General features: G+C 44.9%; 1 protein-coding gene across 3 annotated transcripts in view; it reads right to left on the bottom strand.

Annotated features, from left to right (window-relative positions):
• The window catches only part of LOC115149376 (chondroitin sulfate N-acetylgalactosaminyltransferase 1-like), a 56,418-nt gene that overhangs the window by 3,429 nt on the left and 30,734 nt on the right, over positions 1-22,255 (bottom strand). For all 3 annotated transcript variants that reach the window (XM_029692198.1, XM_029692195.1, XM_029692196.1), the window contains exons 3-7: positions 21,318-21,534; positions 17,553-17,654; positions 1,602-1,780; positions 1,348-1,442; positions 1,146-1,227 (exon numbers count right to left, since the gene is read on the bottom strand). In XM_029692198.1, coding sequence (XP_029548058.1) covers positions 1,146-1,227; positions 1,348-1,442; positions 1,602-1,780; positions 17,553-17,654; positions 21,318-21,534 — 675 coding nt within the window. The remainder of the gene's footprint in view (positions 1-1,145; positions 1,228-1,347; positions 1,443-1,601; positions 1,781-17,552; positions 17,655-21,317; positions 21,535-22,255) is intronic.

Genomic DNA, 22,255 nt, shown 5'->3' with positions numbered 1-22,255 from the left:
ATTGTGTCGAGGCACAGATCTGGAGAAGGGTACCAAAAAATGTTGCAGCTTGAAGGTCCCCAACAAGACAGTGGCCTCCATCATTCTTAAATGGAAGAAGTTTGGAACCACCAAGACACTTCCAAGAGCTGGCCGCCTGGCCAAACCGAGCAATCGGGGGAGAAGAGCCTTGGTCAGGGAGGTGACCAAGAACCGATGGTCACTCTGACAGAGCTCTAGAGTTCCTCCGTGGAGATGGGAGAACCTTCCAGAAGGACAACCATCTCTGCAGCACTACACCAAACAGGCCTTTATGGTAGAGTGGCCAGACGAAAGGCCACTCCTCAGTAAAAGGTACTTGGAGTTTGCCAAAAGGCACCTAAAGACTCTCAGACCATAAGAAACAAGATTCTCTGGTCTGATGAAACCAAGATTGCACTCTTTGGCCTGAATGCCAAGCGTCACATCCGGAGGAAACCTGGCACCATCCCTACGGTGAAGCATGATGGTGGCAGCATCATGCTCTGGGGATGTTTTTCAGAGGCAGGGACTGGGAGACTAGTCAGGATCGAGGGAAAGATGAACGGAGCAAAGTACAGAGAGACCCTTGATGAAAACCTGCTCCAGAGTGCTCAGGACCTCAGACTGGGGCGAAGGTTCACCTTCCAACTGGACAATGACCCTAAGCACACATCCAAGACAACGCAGGAGTGGCTTCGGGACAAGTCTGAATGTCCTTGAGTGGCCCAGCCAGAGCACGGACTTGAACCTGATCGAGCATCTCTACAGAGACCTGAAAATAGCTGTGCAGCAATGCATCCAACCTGACACGCTTGAGAGGATCTGCAGAGAACATCATACCCAAGAAGACTCAAGGCTGTAATCACTGCCAAAGGGTCTGAATACTTATGTAAATGTGATATTTAAGTTTTTTTTTCTTTTTTTTCTTCTAAAAACCTGTTTTTGCTTTGTCATTATGGGGTATTGTGTGTAGATTGATGAGTGAAAAAACAATTTAATCAATTTTAGAATAAGGCTGTAACATAACAAAATAATCTGAATCTGAATACTTTCCGAATGCACTGTATATGTTTCTCTTAGCACAATTTGCATTACCATTAATATGAAGGCCTAATTGACCAGCGATGAGGTAACATGATCTTTACCTATGTTGATGAAATCTGATCGGTATTGGCATGTCATTCCGAAGCCAAAGTCTCTCCAGAATCCTGTATCCTTTTTAATGACCTATTAAACCAGAGCAATAAAGAACAGGCAAATGTAATGTGAGAAAACATGCTGTTGTACCATGTATGTGGTATCTCTTAACCTTTCTGAAGAGGACATCAGTGAAAACAGCTTTCTTACCAGTTGCTGCTCCACTGGAGGGATGTGGTCGTGGTTACCGTAAATCAGGGTTGGGTTGTACTGGCTGAACAGAACGGGATAGAACACCTTTTTACCTAAGGAAGAAAGATATGCAAATGTGATCAAACAAATCAAAAGATTCCTAATGTATTTATTAGCCATGTTAAATAAAGTTGAACATGTTGTTAGAGCATCCCGCTCTGAACACAGCACTGATGTGGGTTTGTTCAGTCAAGTGTAGTAACCTCACTCACCAGGTTGAGTGTTGAGTCGGCAGGTGTTGAGGAAGTCAGCGGTGAAGTAGATGTCGACATCACAGAAGAAAAGGAGAACGTTCCCTCCTTTCCACGCCCTGGCGCCCACATCCAGGCCACGTCCCCGGGAGAACTCCTCATTCAGCTGGAGCAGAGTGAAGTTCTTAAAGTTGATCTCCCTGTGAGGTGGGAAAGGGAGAGATTTTATTCAGTAGATTTGTGGACAATTGAAAAACACATTTCAGCTACGCGTGAATACACTGTATTTAAAATCATCAAGGATAACACAATAACGCTTAAAGATCCAATTCAGATGTTTTTATTTCAATGTCAAATCATTTCTGGGTAATAATTAAGTACCTTACTGTGATTGTTTTCAATGAAAATAGTCAAAAATAAAATAAAAATAGCTTCTTAGCAAAGATACATTTCTCAAGCAAGAATGTTGCTAGGACTGTCTGGGAGTGTTCTGAGTGGGGAGGGGAAAACTGAAAACTAGCAGTTATTGGCAGAGAGGTTTGGAACACAGACACTCTCTGGAAAATATTAACTGTCTTTAATATTGGTCTATTAACTAATTTATCGCCTGGTGATGTCACCATGGAAGGCCAAAACTACATCCCGCCAAAACAGGCTGAAATTTCCGGTGTTCTTTTCAAACAGCTCTAAAGGGCATTATCATTATTTGCACAATTTCACAGTATTATTCAAACCTCATAGTGTGGAAATATATATAGAACCAGTCAAATGTTTGGACACACCTACTCATTCCAGGAGTTTTCTTTATTTTTACTATTTTCTACATTGTAGAATAATAATGAAGACATCAAAACTATGAAATAACACATATGGAATCATCTAGCAACCAAAAAAAGTGTTAAACAAATCAAAATATATTTATATTTGAGATTCTTCAAAGTAGCCACCCTTTGCCTTTGCACACTCTTGCACACACATTTTTGACTGTATTGGACCTTTAAGAACTTATTGCTGCTGTGGTCCTCTGAGGAGAGGAGGGAGAGAAAGAGAGAAGAAAGGAGAGGGAGAGGACAAGAGAGGAGAAAAAAGAAACCCAACCCAATGGATACCAGAAAGAGGGAAACCGAAATGGCTCCTCAAGAAATTGCTCAAAAAGTGAATTAGCTTAATTGGTTCAAAGTTAACTTAGTAGAGGGAATGGGACAGTCTTAATTGATCAGTGTCTAATGGGTGTTATGAGAGCAGATAGGGCAGAGGACCCAGCTGAGCCTGGATACAGGCACTACATACAATACACACAGCTCTGTCTTTGTACTGTACCATTAACTACAGTACGCACGCACGCACGCAGGCACGCGCACACACACACACACACACACACACACACACACACACACACACACACACACACACACACACACACACACACACACACACACACACAGAGACTATCCAGCATATTGTAGTGAACCTAATTTCCCCTCTGACAGCAGCAGGACTGATAAGATCATGCTGTAAAGTGGCTACATGATGGTTGTGTCCCAAATGGATCCCTATTCCCTACATTCCTACACTACTTTTGACTAGGGCACTTACTTAGGGATCTGGTCAAAAGTAGTGCAATATATAGGGAATAGGGTGCCAGTCGGGACGTAGCCCCGGTGTGTGTGATGAGAAATAAGGTTTGTTAATATGCTGCTCACTGTCAATGTGGCAAATGTGTTTTAACATCTCAGCCTCCTTTAGGCATTATCCTCCTCCACCCACGGTAAACATCCACTGACTGATGTTCCTGTATTAGTGAGGGATTACTGCCCTGCTGGATTGTGTCAGCGACTGAATGGCACTTTGGGGGCTCAACTCAAACACAAGCCTGCTAACTGTACAAGACCAACAGAGAGAAATAGAGAGAGACGCATGGAGAGACTGAGGACTGAGGTCTGCCACACACACACGCACACGCATACACACACTGCAGGATCCAGCAGGATAAATTATACATTAATTCCTAACCTTGGGCCTTGTACAAGGGGGAATTAGCTAGAATCTCCAAAAAACATTGCAATTAATCGTTTGAGATGTGAACACTATAAAATTGCTAATGCATTATTAACAAACGCTCTCAAACGAACATAATCACAGATTCATGCCCATAATAGATCATAACACAAACTTTTTCCAGTTAAAAGGAGAACCTTGTTAGTCATCTGTGACATAGTTGAACCAAGTCTGGAACCAACAGGACCCTGAACAGCTTCTAGCCCCAAGACTGCTACATAGTTAACCAATAGCTATATGGACTATATGCATTGCCCCTTTTTGCTATAACTGTTTTGACACATACACTGCTGCTGTTACTGTTTATTATCTATCCCATTGCCTTATCACTTTATCCCTACCTACACTGTATAAGTATTCCAGGTGACTACCTCATGAAGCTGGTTGAGAGAATGCCAAGAGTGTGCAAAGCTGTCATCAAGGCAAAGGGTGGCTACTTCGAAGAATCTCAAATATAAAATATATTTTGATTTGTTTAACACTTTTTTGGTTACTACATGATTCCATATGTGTTATTTCATAGTTTTGATGTCTCCACTATTATTCTACAATGTAGAAAATAGTCAAAATAAAGAAAAACCCTTGAATGAGTAGGTGTGTCCAAACTTTTGACTGGTACTGTATATCAATATAAGGCTATGGCTAGGGTGACATTGGCTGTCATTCACACTCTACAGGTTGTAGGCTCTTCCCAGTGCTGAGCAGTCCTCCCATCTCCCTAGCAGCAGCTGAACCAGATGGAAGGGCTTCCTGTTGCCTCCCTGGGGACTCTGGCTCTGGAAATGATGAGCTGGGTGTTTCATTTCAGATTAATCTGTACGGAGCCTAATTTATATCTGCTGTCAGAAAGAAAACATTGATTTAGGACCAGTATACTTGTACTTAATCCTGTTTAGACACAGATACACCCACGAACTGGCTGGTGTAGCCAAAGCATTAACGCGCACCAAGAAATACAGACTGGCCGACAAATACAGACAGACAGACAGACAGACAGACAGACAGACAGACAGACAGAAACAGAGACACACACAAACGCAAAAGCAAACACACTGCACACACGTCTACCATTTACTCGTACTAAAACTTATCAGAAAAGAGCCGAATGTCATTGTAAGGGCTGCCACCAGAATTCTCAGCCTGTGGTTTTTCCAAGGTGCACAAAAACTTGGGACACAAAAACATTGTTCCCCAAGACCCATGGGAGTTGTTTTGCATCGGATAAATACCTTACAAATCACTAATTCCCACAAAAATAAGCACACACAATGTATGTGGGCCAGCAATTCTGTGGGATTCGGAGTAGTTAAAAGCAGGCAATCAGGATTTTATTTCAATCACATTAGGAGAGAGTAGGAGTGTCCTGAAACGGCCCTGAAAGAACTTCATTGGACTCTATGTAAACTGGAAACCACATATCCGGAGGCTGCATTTATTGTAGCTGGGGATTTTAACAAGGCTAATCTGAAAACAAGGCTCCCTAAATTTTATCACCATAACGAATGTGCGACCCGGGCTGGCAAAATTCTGCATCATTGCTACTCAAACTTCTGCGACGCATACAAAGCTCTCCCTCGCCCTCCTTTCAGCAAATCTGACCAAGACTCCCAGCCTACAGACAGAAACTAAAACAGGAAACGCCCGTGCTCAGGTCTGTTCAACGCTGGTCCGACCAATCTGATTCCACGCTTCAAGTTTTCTTCGATCACGTGGACTGGGATATGTTCCGCATAGCCTCAGACAACAACATTGATGTATACGCTGATTCGGTGAGCGAGTTTATTAGCAAGTGCATCGGTGATGTTGTACCCACGGTGACTATTAAAACCTTCCCCAACCAGAAACTGTGGATTGATGGTAGAATTCGCGCAAAACTGAAAGTGCGAACCACTGCTTTTAATCATGGCAAGGCGACCGGAAACATGAAGGAATGCAAACAGTGTAGCTATTCCCTCCGCAAGGCAATCAAACAAGCTAAGCTTCAGTATAGAGACAAAGTAGTCACAATTCAACGGCTCAGACATGAAACATATGTGGCAGGGTCTACAGTCAATCACGGATTACAAAAAGAAAACCAGCCCTGTCGCTGACACCGATGTCTTGCTCCCAGACAAACTAAACAACTTCTTTGCTTGCTTGGAGGACAATACAGTGCCACTGACACGGCCCGCTACCAAAACCTGCTTCACCACTGCCAACGTAAATAAAACATTTAAATGTGTTAACCCAAGGCTCCTGGCCCAGACGGCATCCCTAGCCGCATCCTCAGAGCATGCGCAGACCAGCTGGCTGTGTGTTTACGGACATATTCAATCAATCTCTATCCCAGTCTGCTGTTCCCACATGCTTCAAGAGGGCCACCATTGTTCCTGTTTCCAAGAAAGCTAAGGTAACTGAGCTAAATGACTATCTCACTTCCGTCATCATAAAGTGCTTTAAGAGACTAGTCAAGGATCATATCACCTCCACCCTACCTGACACCCTAGACCCACTCCAATTTGCTTAACGCCCCAATAGGTCCACAGACGACGCAATCGCAATCACACTGCACACTGCCCTAACCCATCTGGACAAGAGGAATACCTATGTAAGAATGCTGTTCATCGATTACAGCTCAGCATTCTATCATTAAGCTTGAGGCCCTGGGTCTCAACTCCGCCCTGTGCAACTGGGTCCAGGACTTTCTGACCGGCCGCCCCCAGGTGGTGAGGGTAGGAAACAACATCTCCACCCCACTGATATCCTCAACACTGGGGCCCCACAAGGGTGCATTCTCAGCCCTCTCCTGTACTCCCTGTTCACCCATGACTGCGTGGCCATGCATGCCTCCTACTTAATCATCAAGTTTGCAGACGACTCTACAGTGGTAGGCTTGATTACCAACAACGACGAGACGGCCTACAGGGAGGAGGTGAGGGCCCTCGGAGTGTGGTGTCAGGAAAATAACCTCACACTCAACGTCAACAAAACAAAGGAGATGATCGTGGACTTCAGGAAACAGCAGAGGGAGCACCCCCTTATCCACATCGACAGGACAGTAGTGAAGGTAGAAAGTTTTAGGTTCCTCGGTGTACACATCACGGACAAACTGAAATGGTCCACCCACACAGACAGCGTGGTGAAGAAGGCGCAGCAGCGCCTCTTCAACCTCAGGAGGCTGAAGAAATTTGGCTTGTTACCAAAAACACTCACAAACCTTTACAGATGCACAATCGAGAGCATCCTGTCGGGCTGTATCACCGCCTGGTACGGCAACTGCTCCGCCTACAACCGTAAGGCTCTCCAGAGGGGAGTGCGGTCTGCACAACGCATCACCGGGGGCAAACTACCTGTCCTCCAGGACACCTACACCACCGATGTCACAGGAAGGCCAAAAAGATAATCAAGGACAACAACCACCCGAGCCACTGCCTGTTCACCCTGCTATCATCCAGAAGGCGAGGTCTGTACAGGTGCATCAAAGTTGGGACTGAGAGACTGTAAAACAGCTTCTATCTCAAGGCCATCAGACTGTTAAACAGCCATCACTAACATTGAGTGGCTGCTGACAACATACTGACTCAATCTCTAGCCACTTTAATAATAAAAAATTGGATGTAATAAATGTATCACTAGTCACTTTAAACAATGCCACTTTATATAATGTGTACATACCATACATTACTCATCTCATATGTATATACTGTACACTATACCATCTACTGCATCTTGCCTATGCCATTCGGCCATCGCTCATCCATATATTTATTTGTACATATTCTTATTCATTCCTTTACACTTGTGTGTATAAGGTAGTTGTTGTGAAATTGTTAGATTACTTGTTAGATATTACTGCACGGTCAGAACTAGAAGCACAAGCATTTCGCTACACTTGCATTAACATCTGCTAACCATGTGTATGTGACCAATAAAATTTGATTTGATTTGAGTGGGTTTAGTTCAGGATCCAGGCAGTGATTCAAGAAGCCCCAAGACTCTGGTCTGTCTCTCTCTCTGTGTCTCTCTCTCTCTGTGTCTCTCTCTCTCTGTCTCTCTCTCTCTCTCTCTGTGTCTCTCTCTCTCTGTGTCTCTCTCTGTGTTTCTCTCTCTCTGTGTCTCTCTCACTCTGTGTCTCTCTCTATCTGTGTCTCTCTCTCTCTGTGTCTCTCTCTCTCTGTGTCTCTCTCTGTGTTTCTCTCTCTCTGTGTCTCTCTCTCTCTGTGTCTCTCTCTCTCTGTGTCTCTCTCTCTCTGTGTCTCTCTCTCTCTGTGTCTCTCTCTCTCTCTCTGCATGCCGGTAGTGTTTGGTGCATGCTGGGAATTGTGTGAGTGAGTGCGAGTGTTGTGTAGAGTTAGATATCTTGTTTCCTTTTCTTGGTGCTATCTTTTTTTTCTTCCCCATGTGGCGACCCACATGGGGACGCCGTCCCTGTCACTTCAGCACGGCTTTAGGTTACTGAAGCTATTGTCACGGTGGAGGACTTTCTGGTCGTCGTAGGAGAGACGGTAGGATATGAGAATGAGAATGTTGCTTATGCGTCACGGATGAATAAAGCGGTGGTGGTTTTTCTTAAAGAACAGCGCCTTGTTGATCGTATGGTTGGGCATGGCGCACTTCTTAAAGGTATGTTTATTCAAGTTACCCCGCTTTTTTCTCCGTCAACAAGGGTAACGATTTCAAATGTACCGGCGTTTATTCCCAATGAGCTATTGGAGCACGAGTTATTGCGGTTTGGGAAGTTCGCAAGTTCAATTAAGATTGTCCCGTTGGGTTTACAAACACCCGGCTTTGAAACAGGTTATGCCATTTCGACGACAGGTGTTTATGTTTTTGGACTCTAGTCTCTACTCTACCTGGCTAGTCTCCCAGGTAGTGGAGGAGATGCCCACTATGAGTAATGGGGTACAGGAGGGGGTTCAGGTGGGGCTAGTCTCCCAGGTAGTGGAGGAGATGCCCGGTATGAGTGATGGGGTGCAAGTGGGGAGTGATGAGAGGGATGTGGCTGAGGGGAGTCAGGGGTCTGTGGCCTCAGCTGAGGAGGATCAGGAGAAGGATATGGACATCTCTGTTGATATGATAGCAGCTGGCGACGACTCAATATACAATCTAGAGGAGGTCAATGGGTTCCTGGATCAGACTTCTGGGAAATCTGTCAAATTGGTAGATGTTTTTGATGTTGATAAGTTTGTGAGGTCAGCTGTGATGTTACAGGAGACGGTGGGGTTAGACCAGTTGAGTGAGAAGAAGCGTTTTCGCTTGAGGAAATTTGTGATGATGATGATCATGCCTCATAGGGTGTCGTTTTTCTCTTTGGTTTCCTTTCTCTTTTCTATATGGAGATACTAAGGGTAGGTTCTCTCAATATTAATGGAGGAAGGGACAGGAATAAGAAGGCTTGGGTATTAGAAGTAATACAACAGAAAAAGCTTAATGTAGTTTTCTACAGGAGACACATAGTGATGAGGCTAATGAGGTTGACTGGGGTATGTGGTGGGAGGGGCAGCATATACTCAGTCAGTTTGAGCTTTCTGATGTGTGGAGAGTAAGGATTGCAAAAGTTAGGCTGCACACATGGTTAAAAGTTAATGAAGGTCATGTCAGTGCAGCAAGGTTAGACAGGTTGTATGTATCTGATCACTACTGTAGTAGGGTTGGAAGGTTAGACAGGTTGTATGTATCTGATCTCTAATGTAGTAGGGTTGGAAGGTTAGACAGGTTGTATGTATCTGATCACTACTGTAGTAGGGTTGGAAGGTTAGACAGGTTGTATGTATCTGATCACTACTGTAGTAGTTAATGAAGGTGGTGTCAGTGCAGCAAGGTTAGACAGGTTGTATGTATCTGATCTCTACTGTAGTAGGGTTAGAAGGTTAGACAGGTTGTATGTATCTGATCACTACTGTAGTAGGGTTGGAAGGTGTGACATCACTCCTGTGGGTTTCTCTGATCACCATATTGTTACTGTTGATATTCACTTGTCCTGTCCACGAAGGTCATCACCTTACTGGTATTTTAATGTAAAGTTGTAAAGTAGCTCAGTTGGTAGAGCATGGTGTTTGCAACACCAGGGTTGTGGGTTCGATTCCCACAGGGGGCCAGTACGAAGAAAAAAAAATGTATGCATTCGCTACTGTAAGTCGCTCTGGATAAGAGTGTCTGCTAAATTACTAAAATGTAATGATGTTGTGTTTTGGGAGGGTGTAGTGGAGAAAGGGTGTGCCAGACTGTCAAGGTGGAAATGGGTGCTACCCCAGCTGTCTTGTAGGGGAAGGGTAGGGTGCTGGTAGCTAATAATCTTGCTGCCTCTACCCTGTGGCACAGACTAATGATTTTACAGCCACAGGGGGGTCTGATAAAAGAGCATCAGAGGACCCTTGTCAATTTCTTCTGGTCTGGACAACACTGGATTAAAGCTGCAGCCCTGTACCTGCCACTGCACGAGGGTGGGCAAGGCCTGGTGTATTTTTCTTCCAGGATCATGGCTTTCCGGCTTCAAGCAGCCCAGAGACTGTTGTACAGAGACGGTTCTAGCTGGGTCAACACAGCCTATACAGTGATGAGGAGAGCGGGCTGTTTGGGCTTAGACAAGCACCTTTTCCTCTTAAAGCTGGAGGGGGGTGATTTGCCTGGCCTGACTCCATTTTATGAGTCTGTTATGCAGGCTTGGAAAGTTCTTGTCAAGTCCCTTAAGGCCGGCACACCACCAGGGATATCGCTTTTTGAAGAGCCTCTTTTTCACAAACTGCCAATTGAAAAGAGGACAGCTGACCTCCAATGGAGGATAATACATGGAGCCATAGCCACCAATCTGGTACACCTGGATCCTACTGTTGGGGAAGGGTGTCCATTCTGTGCTGAGTCTGAAACTCTGGCACATCTGTTCTTACAGTATCCCAGGTTGGTTGGGATGATTGACCTGATCACTAGCTGGTTCTCAGCTCTGGGAGAGGTTTACTCTTCCCAACTGTTTATACACTGCTCAAAAAAATTAAGGGAACACTTAAACAACACATCCTAGATCTGAATGAAAGAAATAATCTTATTAAATACTTTTTTCTTTACATAGTTGAATGTGCTGACAACAAAATCACACAAAAATAATAAATGGAAATCCAATTTATCAACCCATGGAGGTCTGGATTTGGAGTCACACTCAAACTTAAAGTGGAAAACCACACTACAGGCTGATCCAAATTTGATGTAATGTCCTTAAAACAAGTCAAAATGAGGCTCAGTAGTGAGTGTGGCCTCCACGTGCCTGTATGACCTCCCTACAACGCATGGGCATGCTCCTGATGAGGTGGCGGATGGTCTCCTGAGGGATCTCCTCCCAGACCTGGACTAAAGCATCCGCCAACTCCTGGACAGTCTGTGGTGCAACGTGGCGTTGGTGGATGGAGCGAGACATGATGTCCCAGATGTGCTCAATTGGATTCAGGTCTGGGGAACGGGCGGGCCAGTCCATAGCATCAATGCCTTCCTCTTGCAGGAACTGCTGACACACTCCAGCCACATGAGGTCTAGCATTGTCTTGCATTAGGAGGAACCCAGGGCCAACCGCACCAGCATATGGTCTCACAAGGGGTCTGAGGATCTCATCTCGGTACCTAATGGCAGTCAGGCTACCTCTGGTGAGGACATGGAGGGCTGTGCGGCCCCCCAAAGAAATGCCACCCTACACCATGACTGACCCACCGCCAAACCGGTCATGCTTGAGGATGTTGCAGGCAGCAGAACGTTCTCCACGGCGTCTCCAGACTGTCACGTCTGTCACATGTGCTCAGTGTGAACCTGCTTTCATCTGTGAAGAGCACAGGGCGCCAGTGGCGAATTTGCCAATCTTGGTGTTCTCTGGCAAATGCCAAACGTCCTGCACGGTATTGGGCTGTAAGCACAACCCCCACCTGTGGACGTCGGGCCCTCATACCACCCTCATGGAGTCTGTTTCTGACCGTTTGAGCAGACACATGCACATTTATGGCCTGCTGGAGGTCATTTTGCAGGGCTCTGGCAGTACTCCTCCTGCTCCTCCTTGCACAAAGGCGGAGGTAGCGGTCCTGCTGCTGGGTTGTTGCCCTCCTACGGCCTCCTCCACGTCTCCTGATGTACTGGCCTGTCTCCTGGTAGCGCCTCCATGCTCTGGACACTACGCTGACAGACACAGCAAACCTTCTTGCCACAGCTCGCATTGATGTGCCATCCTGGATGAGCTGCACTACCTGAGCCACTTGTGTGGGTTGTAGACTCCGTCTCATGCTACCACTTGAGTGAAAGCACCGCCAGCATTCAAAAGTGACCAAAACATCAGCCAGGAAGCATAGGAACTGAGAAGTGGTCTGTGGTTACCATCTGCAGAACCACTCCTTTATTGGGGGTGTCTTGCTTATTGCCTATAATTTCCACCTGTTGTCTATTCCATTTGCACAACAGCATGTGAAATGTATTGTCAATCAGTGTTGCTTCCTAAGTGGACAGTTTGATTTCACAGAAGTGTGATTGACTTGGAGTTACATTGTGTTGTTTAAGCGTTCCCTTTATTTTTTTGAGCAGTATATTTGGGCTAAAGTACAGGTTATTCGGGGACAGCCTATTACAAACTGGTTAACAATATTGATCTGTTTATGAGTATATGGGGTATTCAGAGTCTGTTGTGTTTAGTTAGTGTGGAGGAGGATTTGGTGTTGTGTTTTTAATTGATGTGTAACTATGGTTTTGTATGATTTTTTGTTGTGTTGTGGGTTCCCAGACCCAATAAAGATGATTTAAAACTCAAACTCTCTCGCTCTCTCTCTCACACTCTCTCTCTCTCTCACTCTCTCTCTCTCTTTCTCACACTCTCTCTCTCGCTCTCTCTCTCACACTCTCTCTCTCTCTCTCGCTCTCTCACACTCTCTCTTCACTATCTCTTTCTCTGTCTGTCTGTTTCTTTCTCTCTCTTCACTGCCTCTGTCTCTCTCTCTGTCGGTCAGTCTGTCTGTCTGTCTCTCTCTCTCTCACACACTCTCTCTTCACTATCTCTTTCTCTGTCTGTCTGTCTGTTTCTTTCTCTCTCTTCACTGCCTCTGTCTCTCTCTCTGTCTGTCTCTCTCTGTCGGTCAGTCTGTCTGTCTCTCTCTCTCTCTCTCTTCCAGCGGACCCCTTCAGATTTGGTCATGGCCAAAGTGCTGCCATGTCAAACAAAACCACAAAGACCCCTATCTGTCTACTGTTTATACCCTGATGAGTCTCACTTTCTGCCTGAGTGATTGTTTATACCCTGATGAGTCTCACTTTCTGCCTTTGTGTGTGTGTGTGTGTGTGTGTGTGTGTGTGTGTGTGTGTGTGTGTGTGTGTGTGTGTGTGTGTGTGTGAAAGATACAGTATGATGTTCCAAACATCAACGTTGAATGGAAACACTGGAAATACTGAAAGAACACGCACTCTTTTCAGGCCACTTGGCTACGAAGTGATTTTCGTAGGAGGTTAGGCGAGCGTTTTCACTAACCCTAACTCTTTTCCTAACCTCAGTCTCCTAACCTGCTGCGTTAATTCTCCTAACCTGTTACGAAAAAGTAACTTCGGTATCGAAGTGGCGTGAAAAGAGTGCTTCCCAAAAGAACACACTCCGGCCGAAATGCCACACTTCGCTGTGGTGTAGGTTTTATGACGGTAGGCAGTGCTCTGTCTGTCTCCCTGAGGAGCTTATCCATATGTGGAGATGTAGGGATGGTGCGTTAGTATTCATTGTGAGCTGGTAGCCGGTGGGCTGGTGTTTGTTCTCTGAGGGCATCTGCCGTTCACTGGCGTTTAGCTATCACCCTGGGCTCAAAATATTCTCTTCACCTCTCCTCTCCTCTCCTTCATCGATACTAATTATTCATGTCTATCGATTTCCCCACTCTTCAAACAGCTCTGTGTGCCTGGTTAAAGAGTGTTGGAGATAAGCATGCCGTTGTCTGGTACAGCTCATTAAGATACAGAATAAGGAGTTGAACTTTACTTCAACTTGCCCTGTCCATCACTAAGACACAGCATAAGGCAGGGTTCGTCAACTAGGTTTGACCTCGGGCCAAATTTTTTCTGAGCTAATAGTCGGCGGGCCAGAACATAATTTGTATAGCAAATCAAATCAAAGTTTATTTGTCACGTGCGCCGAATACAACAGGTGTAGACCTTACAGTGAAATGCTTACTTACAGGCTCTAACCAATAGTGCGAAAAAAAAGGTTGTGTGTGTGTGTGTGTGTGTGTGTGTGTGTGTGTGTGTGTGTGTGTGTGTGTAGGTAAGTAAAGAAATAAAACAACAGTAAAAAGACATTTGAATATAAGAGTAGCAAGGCTATATACAGACACCGGTTAGTCAGGCTTATTGAGGTAGTATGTACATATAGATATGGTTAAAGTGACTATGCATATATGATAAACAGAGAGTAGCAGTAGCGTAAAAAGAGGGGTTGGCGGGTGGTGGGACACAATGCAGATAGCCCGGTTAGCCAATGTGCAGGAGCACTGGTTGGTCGGGCTAATTGAGGTAGTATGTACATGAACGTATAGTTAAAGTGACTATGCATATAAGATAAACAGAGAGGAGCAGCAGTGTAAAAGAGATAATGGTGTTGATGTGAGCCATTACCAGCCTTTCAAAGCACTTCATGGCTGCGGACGTGAGTGCTACGGGTCTGTAGTCATTTAGGCAGGTTGCCTTTGTGTTCTTGGGCACAGGGACTATGGTGGTCTGCTTGAAACATGTTGGTATTACAGACTCAATCAGGGACATGTTGAAAATGTCAGTGAAGACACCTGCCAGTTGGTCAGCACCTGCCCGGAGCACACGTCCTGGTAATCCATCTGGCCCCGCAGCCTTGTGTATGTTGATCTGTTTAAAGGTCTTACTCACGTCGGCTACGGAGAGCGTGATCACACAGTCGTCCGGAACAGCTGATGCTCTCATGCATGCCTCAGTGTTGCTTGCCTCGAAGCGTGCATAGAAGTGATGTAGCTCGTCTGGTAGGCTCGTGTCACTGGGCAGCTCGCGGCTGTGCTTCCCTTTGTAGTCTGTAATAGTTTGCAAGCCCTGCCACATCCAACGAGCGTCGGAGCCGGTGTAGTATGATTCAATCTTAGCCCTGTATTGACGCTTTGCCTGTTTGATGGTTCGTCGCAGGGCATAGCGGGATTTCTTGTAAGCTTCCGGGTTAGAGTCCCACACCTTGAAAGCGGCAGCTCTACCCTTCACTTCTCCTCCCCTCTCCTCTCCTCTCCTCTCCTCTCCTCTCCTCTCTCGTAATTATTAGCACAATTAATTGACCTACACTACAAATTGAACATCATTTTTAACACATCTGATTAGTACATAATAAATTCAGTGCAATAACATAATAATTTTGATCTGATTACAATCATAATATCACCATGTCTGTATTCAGTTATTATTATATTATTATTATCTCTGTGTGTTGATTGGTGGGGAAAACCAGGTATCCTACTGAAGTCTACACTACTTTATCTAACGTCAACATTCCTTCAGATCAATTAGCTTTATAGCAAGAATAAAATGTCGCTCTCAAAAGGTATCAAAAGAAAGGTGGATAATGAAAATGGAAGTTTCAGCGAAGAATGTACAGAGAGAAATGTGTTCATCTTACCATATTTTCCCAATGCCAAGCCAGTGTGTCTTATTTACAATGAAAATGTCGCTGTTTGCAAAGAATTCTATCTCAGACGTCCATCTCACCTGACATCCACAAAATCGTGTCTGAGGGGAAATGCAACTTTTCCCATTGAGTAAGTAACATAGTGGCCTATATGACTGTATTTAGTAAATACTAACATTATTGCGAGTGCTTATACAGAGATGTTTAGGTCTCAAGCTGACAGTATTTTCTGTTTGTTGTTTGTAAAGTCAAATAAAAATGAAAATTATTGTTGAAATGAATTACTCGACCGGTGTAGTTTTTCTCCATATGTTGTTGTGCAACACTTGCATAACAAGTTATCTATATTTTCAGCACCAGGTGCTGTTCACCTCCTATTGACTGCGCTGTGGTTGCAGCTTTATGTTTCAGCAGCACCACAAAATATTCTGATGCCTGCTTTATTAGTTGATTGTCTCCTGCATTCTCACTCCTTATTGATTAAGTTAAAATGTAACTTTTGCATTATTTAGGTAGGGTAACTTCCTTCTTGGGACATTGCATTTGGGAGTTTTTGCTTCTCATAATTAATTTGGGGGGCTTTGGGGGGCCAAATAATATTTCTGGCGGGCCATATTTGGCATAAAGAGTTTCAATTTTGATTCAACTTACCCCGTCCCTATACTTTACTAGCTTGGATACAGTGCTTGCCCTATGAATGTGAACACATACATGTACAGTGCAAAAGGGGTAAAAAACGTTTGGATACAGCATCAAATTATCCACATGCTGTTGGAAACAGATATTGACGCAGGCAGAGGCAGTCTATGTGGAGCTACAATGAGGGCAGGCAGGTTCAGGATTCAGGTCATCGACAATGGCAACATTCTACCCCCCCCCCCCCACCCATTCTCCCTCGTAAATAATCCATAACCATTCAGACCAAATCAACAGAAAACGGAAAAAGATTAGAGTTTGGATGTTGTGCTCTTTCTCTCTCTCTAACAGATCAGTGCTTGATTAAAGTGGCTGATACTGAGTCAGATAAAGCGTTACATAACCATGTCGATTGAATGCATTGACTCAGACTGAGCTGTTTATAAAGGTGACATGAGGACAGACCAGAGCTGATAGATATGTTTGGTGTCATGTGAGCGCAATCCTGAAATGTAGCAGACCTGGATTCAAATAGAATTACTTTGAGCGTTTGATTGAGCATGCCTGGAATGCCGGACAAACGAACAAACACAGCTAAATCCTTTAAAGTAAACAAATACTATTCTTAACCTGGTCTGATGTAAAGTGAGCTCAACTCTGTTACTGATCAGGACTATTAGGATAATCACTAGCAATGTAATTGTGGTACAAAAAGCTAGCAAGAACAAGGGACTGTTTAGAGGACAGATGTCAAAACATGTCTTGCTAGGCATATGCTGTGTCTAAGGTATTTGCTGGGAACAAAGTGAACAAATTCTCCAAGGCCTAACACAGTTCCTTCCCAATGCTGCAGCTTTAAACCCGTGCACAGTGAGACAGGTTATTAGAGGAGGTCACTGAATGTACAAGGATACTGTCTTGTATTTCTCTCTTTCTCGCTATTCAAACCATCACAGACAAACCGCCAAGGCCATTCCCAGAGACAGCAGAGCTGTTGAGAATGAGATGCCTTTGAGTGAAAGATGAGAGAGAGCCAGAGAGAGAAAGCGGTGGCGTGACATCTGAAACCAGCTCAAAGCCCAGCATGAGTTCTGTCTGTCTGTCTGTCTGTCTGTCTGTCTGTCTGTGTCTGTCTGTCTGTCTGTCTGTCTGTCTGTCTGTCTGTCTGTCTGTCTGTCTGTCTGTCTGTCTGTCTGTCTGTCTGTCTGTCTGTCTGTCTGTCTGTCTGTCTGTCTGTCTGTCTGTCTGTCTGTCTGTCTGTGTCTCTCTCTCTCTCTCTTGATTCCCCTCTCTCCCTCTTTCTCTTTCTACCCCTGCAAACCATTCGGCCAGGCATACCTTAGGCTAAAGTGTCTCCATGGAAACCTGCCAGACAATCAGCACAGTACCAGAGTACCATGTGAACTAATCTCACCCACAACACCATCTCAAACTGACCCTGGACCTGTAATCTTCTATGCAGGCAAGACGTCAATGTGACACTAATTTCACCGCGGCCACTATCAGACTTGACCTGTAAAATCCAACACTGGCAGAGGTCACAGAGTGCTTCTATGTGGCCACACTCCTACATGAGAGAGAGAGAGAGAGAGAGAGAGAGAGAGAGAGAGAGAGAGAGAGAGAGAGAGAGAGAGAGAGAGAGAGAGAGAGACTGGGTGTCCACCCACCTAGATGTGTTCTCCAGCGTGCTCCTGACTTCATTAATTTGGTCCTTCCCAAAGTACACCACAGTTAGGTGGACACGCCCGTCCTGCCGCACACACACCTCTCTGCAACATCAAACAAACACAGATGAAGAAATAATTAATCACACAAAGCAGAGGACTCAACACACAACCCAGTGGGTAACACGGTTGATATCATTGGTCAGAGACTTTAACTGCGTTTGATGAAGCCTGCCTGACCGAACTGATGGAATAATCCCCAAAGTGCAAACCCTGCCCACTTGGCACTGAAGGTAGCCGGAAACCAAATGTTCAAATTATTTGAAAGAAAACAGAGGTCAGTTCAAAAGGGGTTACAGCAAGATCAGGTACATGTACTTTATGTTATGTATAATGTACATTTGCTATGTACATATGTTATGTTGCTATAGAGGCACACTGTGAGGACTTGGTAACAGACAGAATCCCCGAGGAGTGATCCATCTCCAGCCATGGTGTGACATTCCAGAACTCTAGCACCAGACGTTCTGATGGAGACATGCCAAATGTACCACACTGATGCAGAGGAGCAGGTGGGCAGCTCCTCTCCTCCTCCTCCTCCTCTCTTCCTCCTCACTGCTTCTCTCCTTCTCCTCCTCTCCTCCTCACCTCTCCTCCTCTCCTCCTCATCTCTCTTCCTCTCCTCCTCCTCACCTCTCCTCCTCCACCTCAACTCTCCGCCTCTACGTAACATTGCAAAAATCAGAAACTTTCTGTCCAAAAATGACGCAGAAATATTAATCCATGCTTTTGTTACTTCTAGGCTGGACTACTGCAATGCTCTACTTTCCGGCTACCCGGATAAAGCACTAAACAAACTTCAGTTAGTGCTAAATACGGCTGCTAGAATCCTGACTAGAAACAAAAAATTGATCATATTACTCCAGTGCTAGCCTCCCTACACTGGCTTCCTGTTAAGGCAAGGGCTGATTTCAAGGTTTTACTGCTAACCTACAAAGCATTACATGGGCTTGCTCCTACCTATCTTTCCGATTTGGTCCTGCCGTACATACCTACACGTACGCTACGGTCACAAGACGCAGGCCTCCTAATTGTCCCTAGAATTTCTAAGCAAACGGCCGGAGGTAGGGCTTTCTCCTATAGAGCTCCATTTTTATGGAATAGTCTGCCTACCCATGTGAGAGACGCAGACTCAGTCTCAACCTTTAAGTCTTTACTGAAGACTTATCTCTTCAGTAGGTCCTATGATTAAGTGTAGTCTGGCCCAGGAGTGTGAAGGTGAACGGAAAGGCTGGAGCAACGAACCGCCCTTGCTGTCTCTGCCTTGCCGGTTCCCCTCTTTCCACTGGGATTCTCTGCCTCTAACCCTATTACAGGGGCTGAGTCACTGACTTACTGGTGTTCTTCCATGCCGTCCATGGGAGGGGTGCGTCACTTGAGTGGGTTGAGTCACTGACGTGGTCTTCCTGTCTGGGTTGGCGCCCCCCCTTGGGTTGTGCCATGGCGGAGATTTTTGTGGGCTATACTCGGCCTTGTCTTCGGACGGTAAGTTGGTGGTTGTAGACATCCCTCTAGTGGTGTGGGGGCTGTGCTTTGGCAAAGTGGGTGGGGTTATATCCTGCCTGTTTGGCCCTGTCCGGGGGTATCATCGGATGGGGCCACAGTGTCTTCTGATCCCTCCTGTCTCAGCCTCCAGTATTTATGCTGCAGTAGTTTATGTGCCGGGGGGCTAGGGTCAGTCTGTTTCATCTGGAGTATTCTCTTGTCTTATCCGGTGTCCTGTGTGAATTTAAATATGCTCTCTCTAATTCTCTCTTTCTTTCTCTCTTTCTTTCTTTCTCTCGGAGGACCTGAGCCCTAGGACCATGCCTCGGGACTACCTGGCATGATGACTCCTTGCTGTCCCCAGTCCACCTGGCCATGCTGCTGCTCCAGTTTCAACTGTTCTGCCTGCGGCTACGGAACCCTGACCTGTTCACCGGACGTGCTTGTTGCACCCTCGACAACTACAATGATTATTATTATTTGACCATGCTGGTCATTTATGAACATTTTAACATCTTGACCATGTTCTGTTATAATATCCACCCAGCACAGCCAGAAGAGGACTGGCCACCCCTCATAGCCTGGTTCCTCTCTAGGTTTCTTCCTAGATTTTTGGCCTTTCTAGGGAGTTTTTCCTAGGGAGTTTTTCCTAGCCACCGTGCCTCTTTCACATGCATTGCTTGCTGTTTGGGGTTTTAGGCTGGGTTTCTGTACAGCACTTTGAGATTTCAGCTGATATACGAAGGGCTATATAAATAAATTTGATTTGATTACTCTGAAAATATAGTTTACCAGGCAAACAATTACTTCTAACTGGAGCTACACTAAAGCTACCCTTAAGAAACATATAGTGTACTTAACTAAAGTTACATCCAAATTACTTCGTGAAAAATTACCATATCTAAATCTGAAATATCATAGACTACAAATTGCAAGAACAGATCACTCTGAAGTCAGATGTTAACATAATGTGTAATTTAGCCTATTAAACACAAAAATGAAGTTTAGAGATTTATTTGCAAAAAAGCAGTGTGTAGTTCCAGTAGTTAGCTACCCCACTACATGGCTATAGTATGTAATTAACTAATACAAACACTACCTAGATATGAATGTAGTTCAACTACCACCAAGCTACAGCAAAATGTAATTCAATTACTAGTTAAACTACATGTAGGTCCCTAGTCTCCATTATCACTCCCTCCAGGTCTAATCTGATCACATTTGCAGCAGACAATATTGGACAGATATGAATAATGTAAACCTACCCTTGTCGTCTTAGATGATTGGCCTTCCTTTGCCATTTAAACAGAAGAAGGTTAGTAGATGCAGGGGTTGTTGGAATAAAGTGTGGTGTTTAGTGTCTGTTGCCTCCTGGCCTGGATATTGAAATGAATAGTTATTAGGAATATATGGCTGAGAAGTTTAGCTATTGAAGCTTTGATTACTTGCCTGTCATACATAATATATATATATGTGTGTGTGTGTGTTTGTGTGCATGTGCATACAGTAAACGTACACTTATCTCTGTACGTGTCATTCCTGTATACGCTGTGCTCAGTAAATGTGTCACACGGCTTCTGAAAAGAACGTCAGTCCTCCTAACATTCCTCTCCTCTCTTCGTGAAAACACTGCACACACAAACACCCCGCCGCACCTCCACACACCTCCTCCTCCATCTACATTAATATGGATGAGACCAAAGCGTTTGCTCAGCGACTCAGGGAGACTTTGCACAGCAGGAACAGCACGACTGCAGTATATCAGTTTTATGTGCTGGTTTTAAGACTGCTACTAAGCAGGATTTGCCATAAAAAAAAACAAAAGCCTTGATAAGCAGCTGTGCAGGAGTGTAACAAATCACAGGAATTAAAGAGTCCATCGACGTCTCTAGCAGAGAGAGAGAGAGACATACTGTCACTATCAGAGTACAAACGCAGCAATTACTTCCTTTGGTTTGAATCCTTGCTGCTGTGACAAACTGGGCATGTCACACATGGTTAACTACAGTATATTCTGTTTCTCATTCTGTTGGTTATGGCATACAATTATCACAGTTAATACAAGTGGACATGGAACATGATTTTTTTTTAATGAACCCTTGTTTGACACTTATTCTTTAGTAAGGTTAACTGAGAACACAACACTAACCCGGGGGAAGAGTTACAAGGGAGGGGAGAATGAGCCAATAACATGCATGAATAACTGAGTGGCTCTCACTGTACCTGAAGTTGTGCATAAAGTGTCTGAACTTGTCGGCTCGTTGGGAGAGGGGCACTATGATATTGATGCGGACGTTAGCCGTGTCCACCCTCTCGTTCTTCACCTTCATCAGCGGCCCAAAGGGACGGAACAGAACCAGCTTCCTGAACTCACGGCTCTGGTCACCTTTGAAGGTGAGCTCATACACAGTGCCTTTGTCCTTCTCCGTCCGAGTGATACCTGGGGAAGGGAGACGAGTGTGTTTACCCATAGGCCACGAATGCGTGCAGGCATGTGTCACACACATAAACATGAAAAGACACCTTCCAAATATTGAATTGCACCCCCCCTTTTGCACTCAGAACAGCCTCAATTCGTCTGGGAACGGACTCTACAAGGTGTCAAAAGCATTCCACAGGGATGCTGGCCCATGTTGACACCAATGCTTCCCACAGTTGTGTCAAGTTGGCTGGATGTCCTTTGGTGGGTGAACCATTATTGATACACACATGAAACTGCTGAGTGTTGCGCCTGGCACCTACTACCATACCACGTTCAAAGAAACTTAAATCTTTTGTCTTGCCCATTCACCCTCTGAATGGCACAATTGTCTCAAGGCTTAAAAATCCTTCTTTAACCTGTCTCCTCCCCTTCATCTACACTGATTGAAGAGGATTTAACAAGTGACATCAATAAGGGATCATAGCGTTCACCTGGATTCACCTGGACAGTCCATGTCATGGAAAGACATGTTCTTAATGTTTTGTACACTCAGTGTTTATACACATACATGTACACACATTTGAAGTGCAGTTCAGTTTATTTGCCTATGTGCTTATTTGTTTGTAAGTATAATGTTATAATGGTGATATATATCCAGTAGTCCATTGGGGATCATCTTTCTTGCTTTGTACACAAACACGCTCAAACTCGGCCAGACTGTCCGTCGCTACTGCATTTG

Source organism: Salmo trutta, chromosome 15, assembly GCF_901001165.1.
Source record: "Salmo trutta chromosome 15, fSalTru1.1, whole genome shotgun sequence".
In the NCBI taxonomy this organism is placed as follows: domain Eukaryota; kingdom Metazoa; phylum Chordata; class Actinopteri; order Salmoniformes; family Salmonidae; genus Salmo; species Salmo trutta.
Note: the sequence above shows the minus strand (reverse complement) of the source record. Positions and strands in the feature narration are given on the sequence as shown.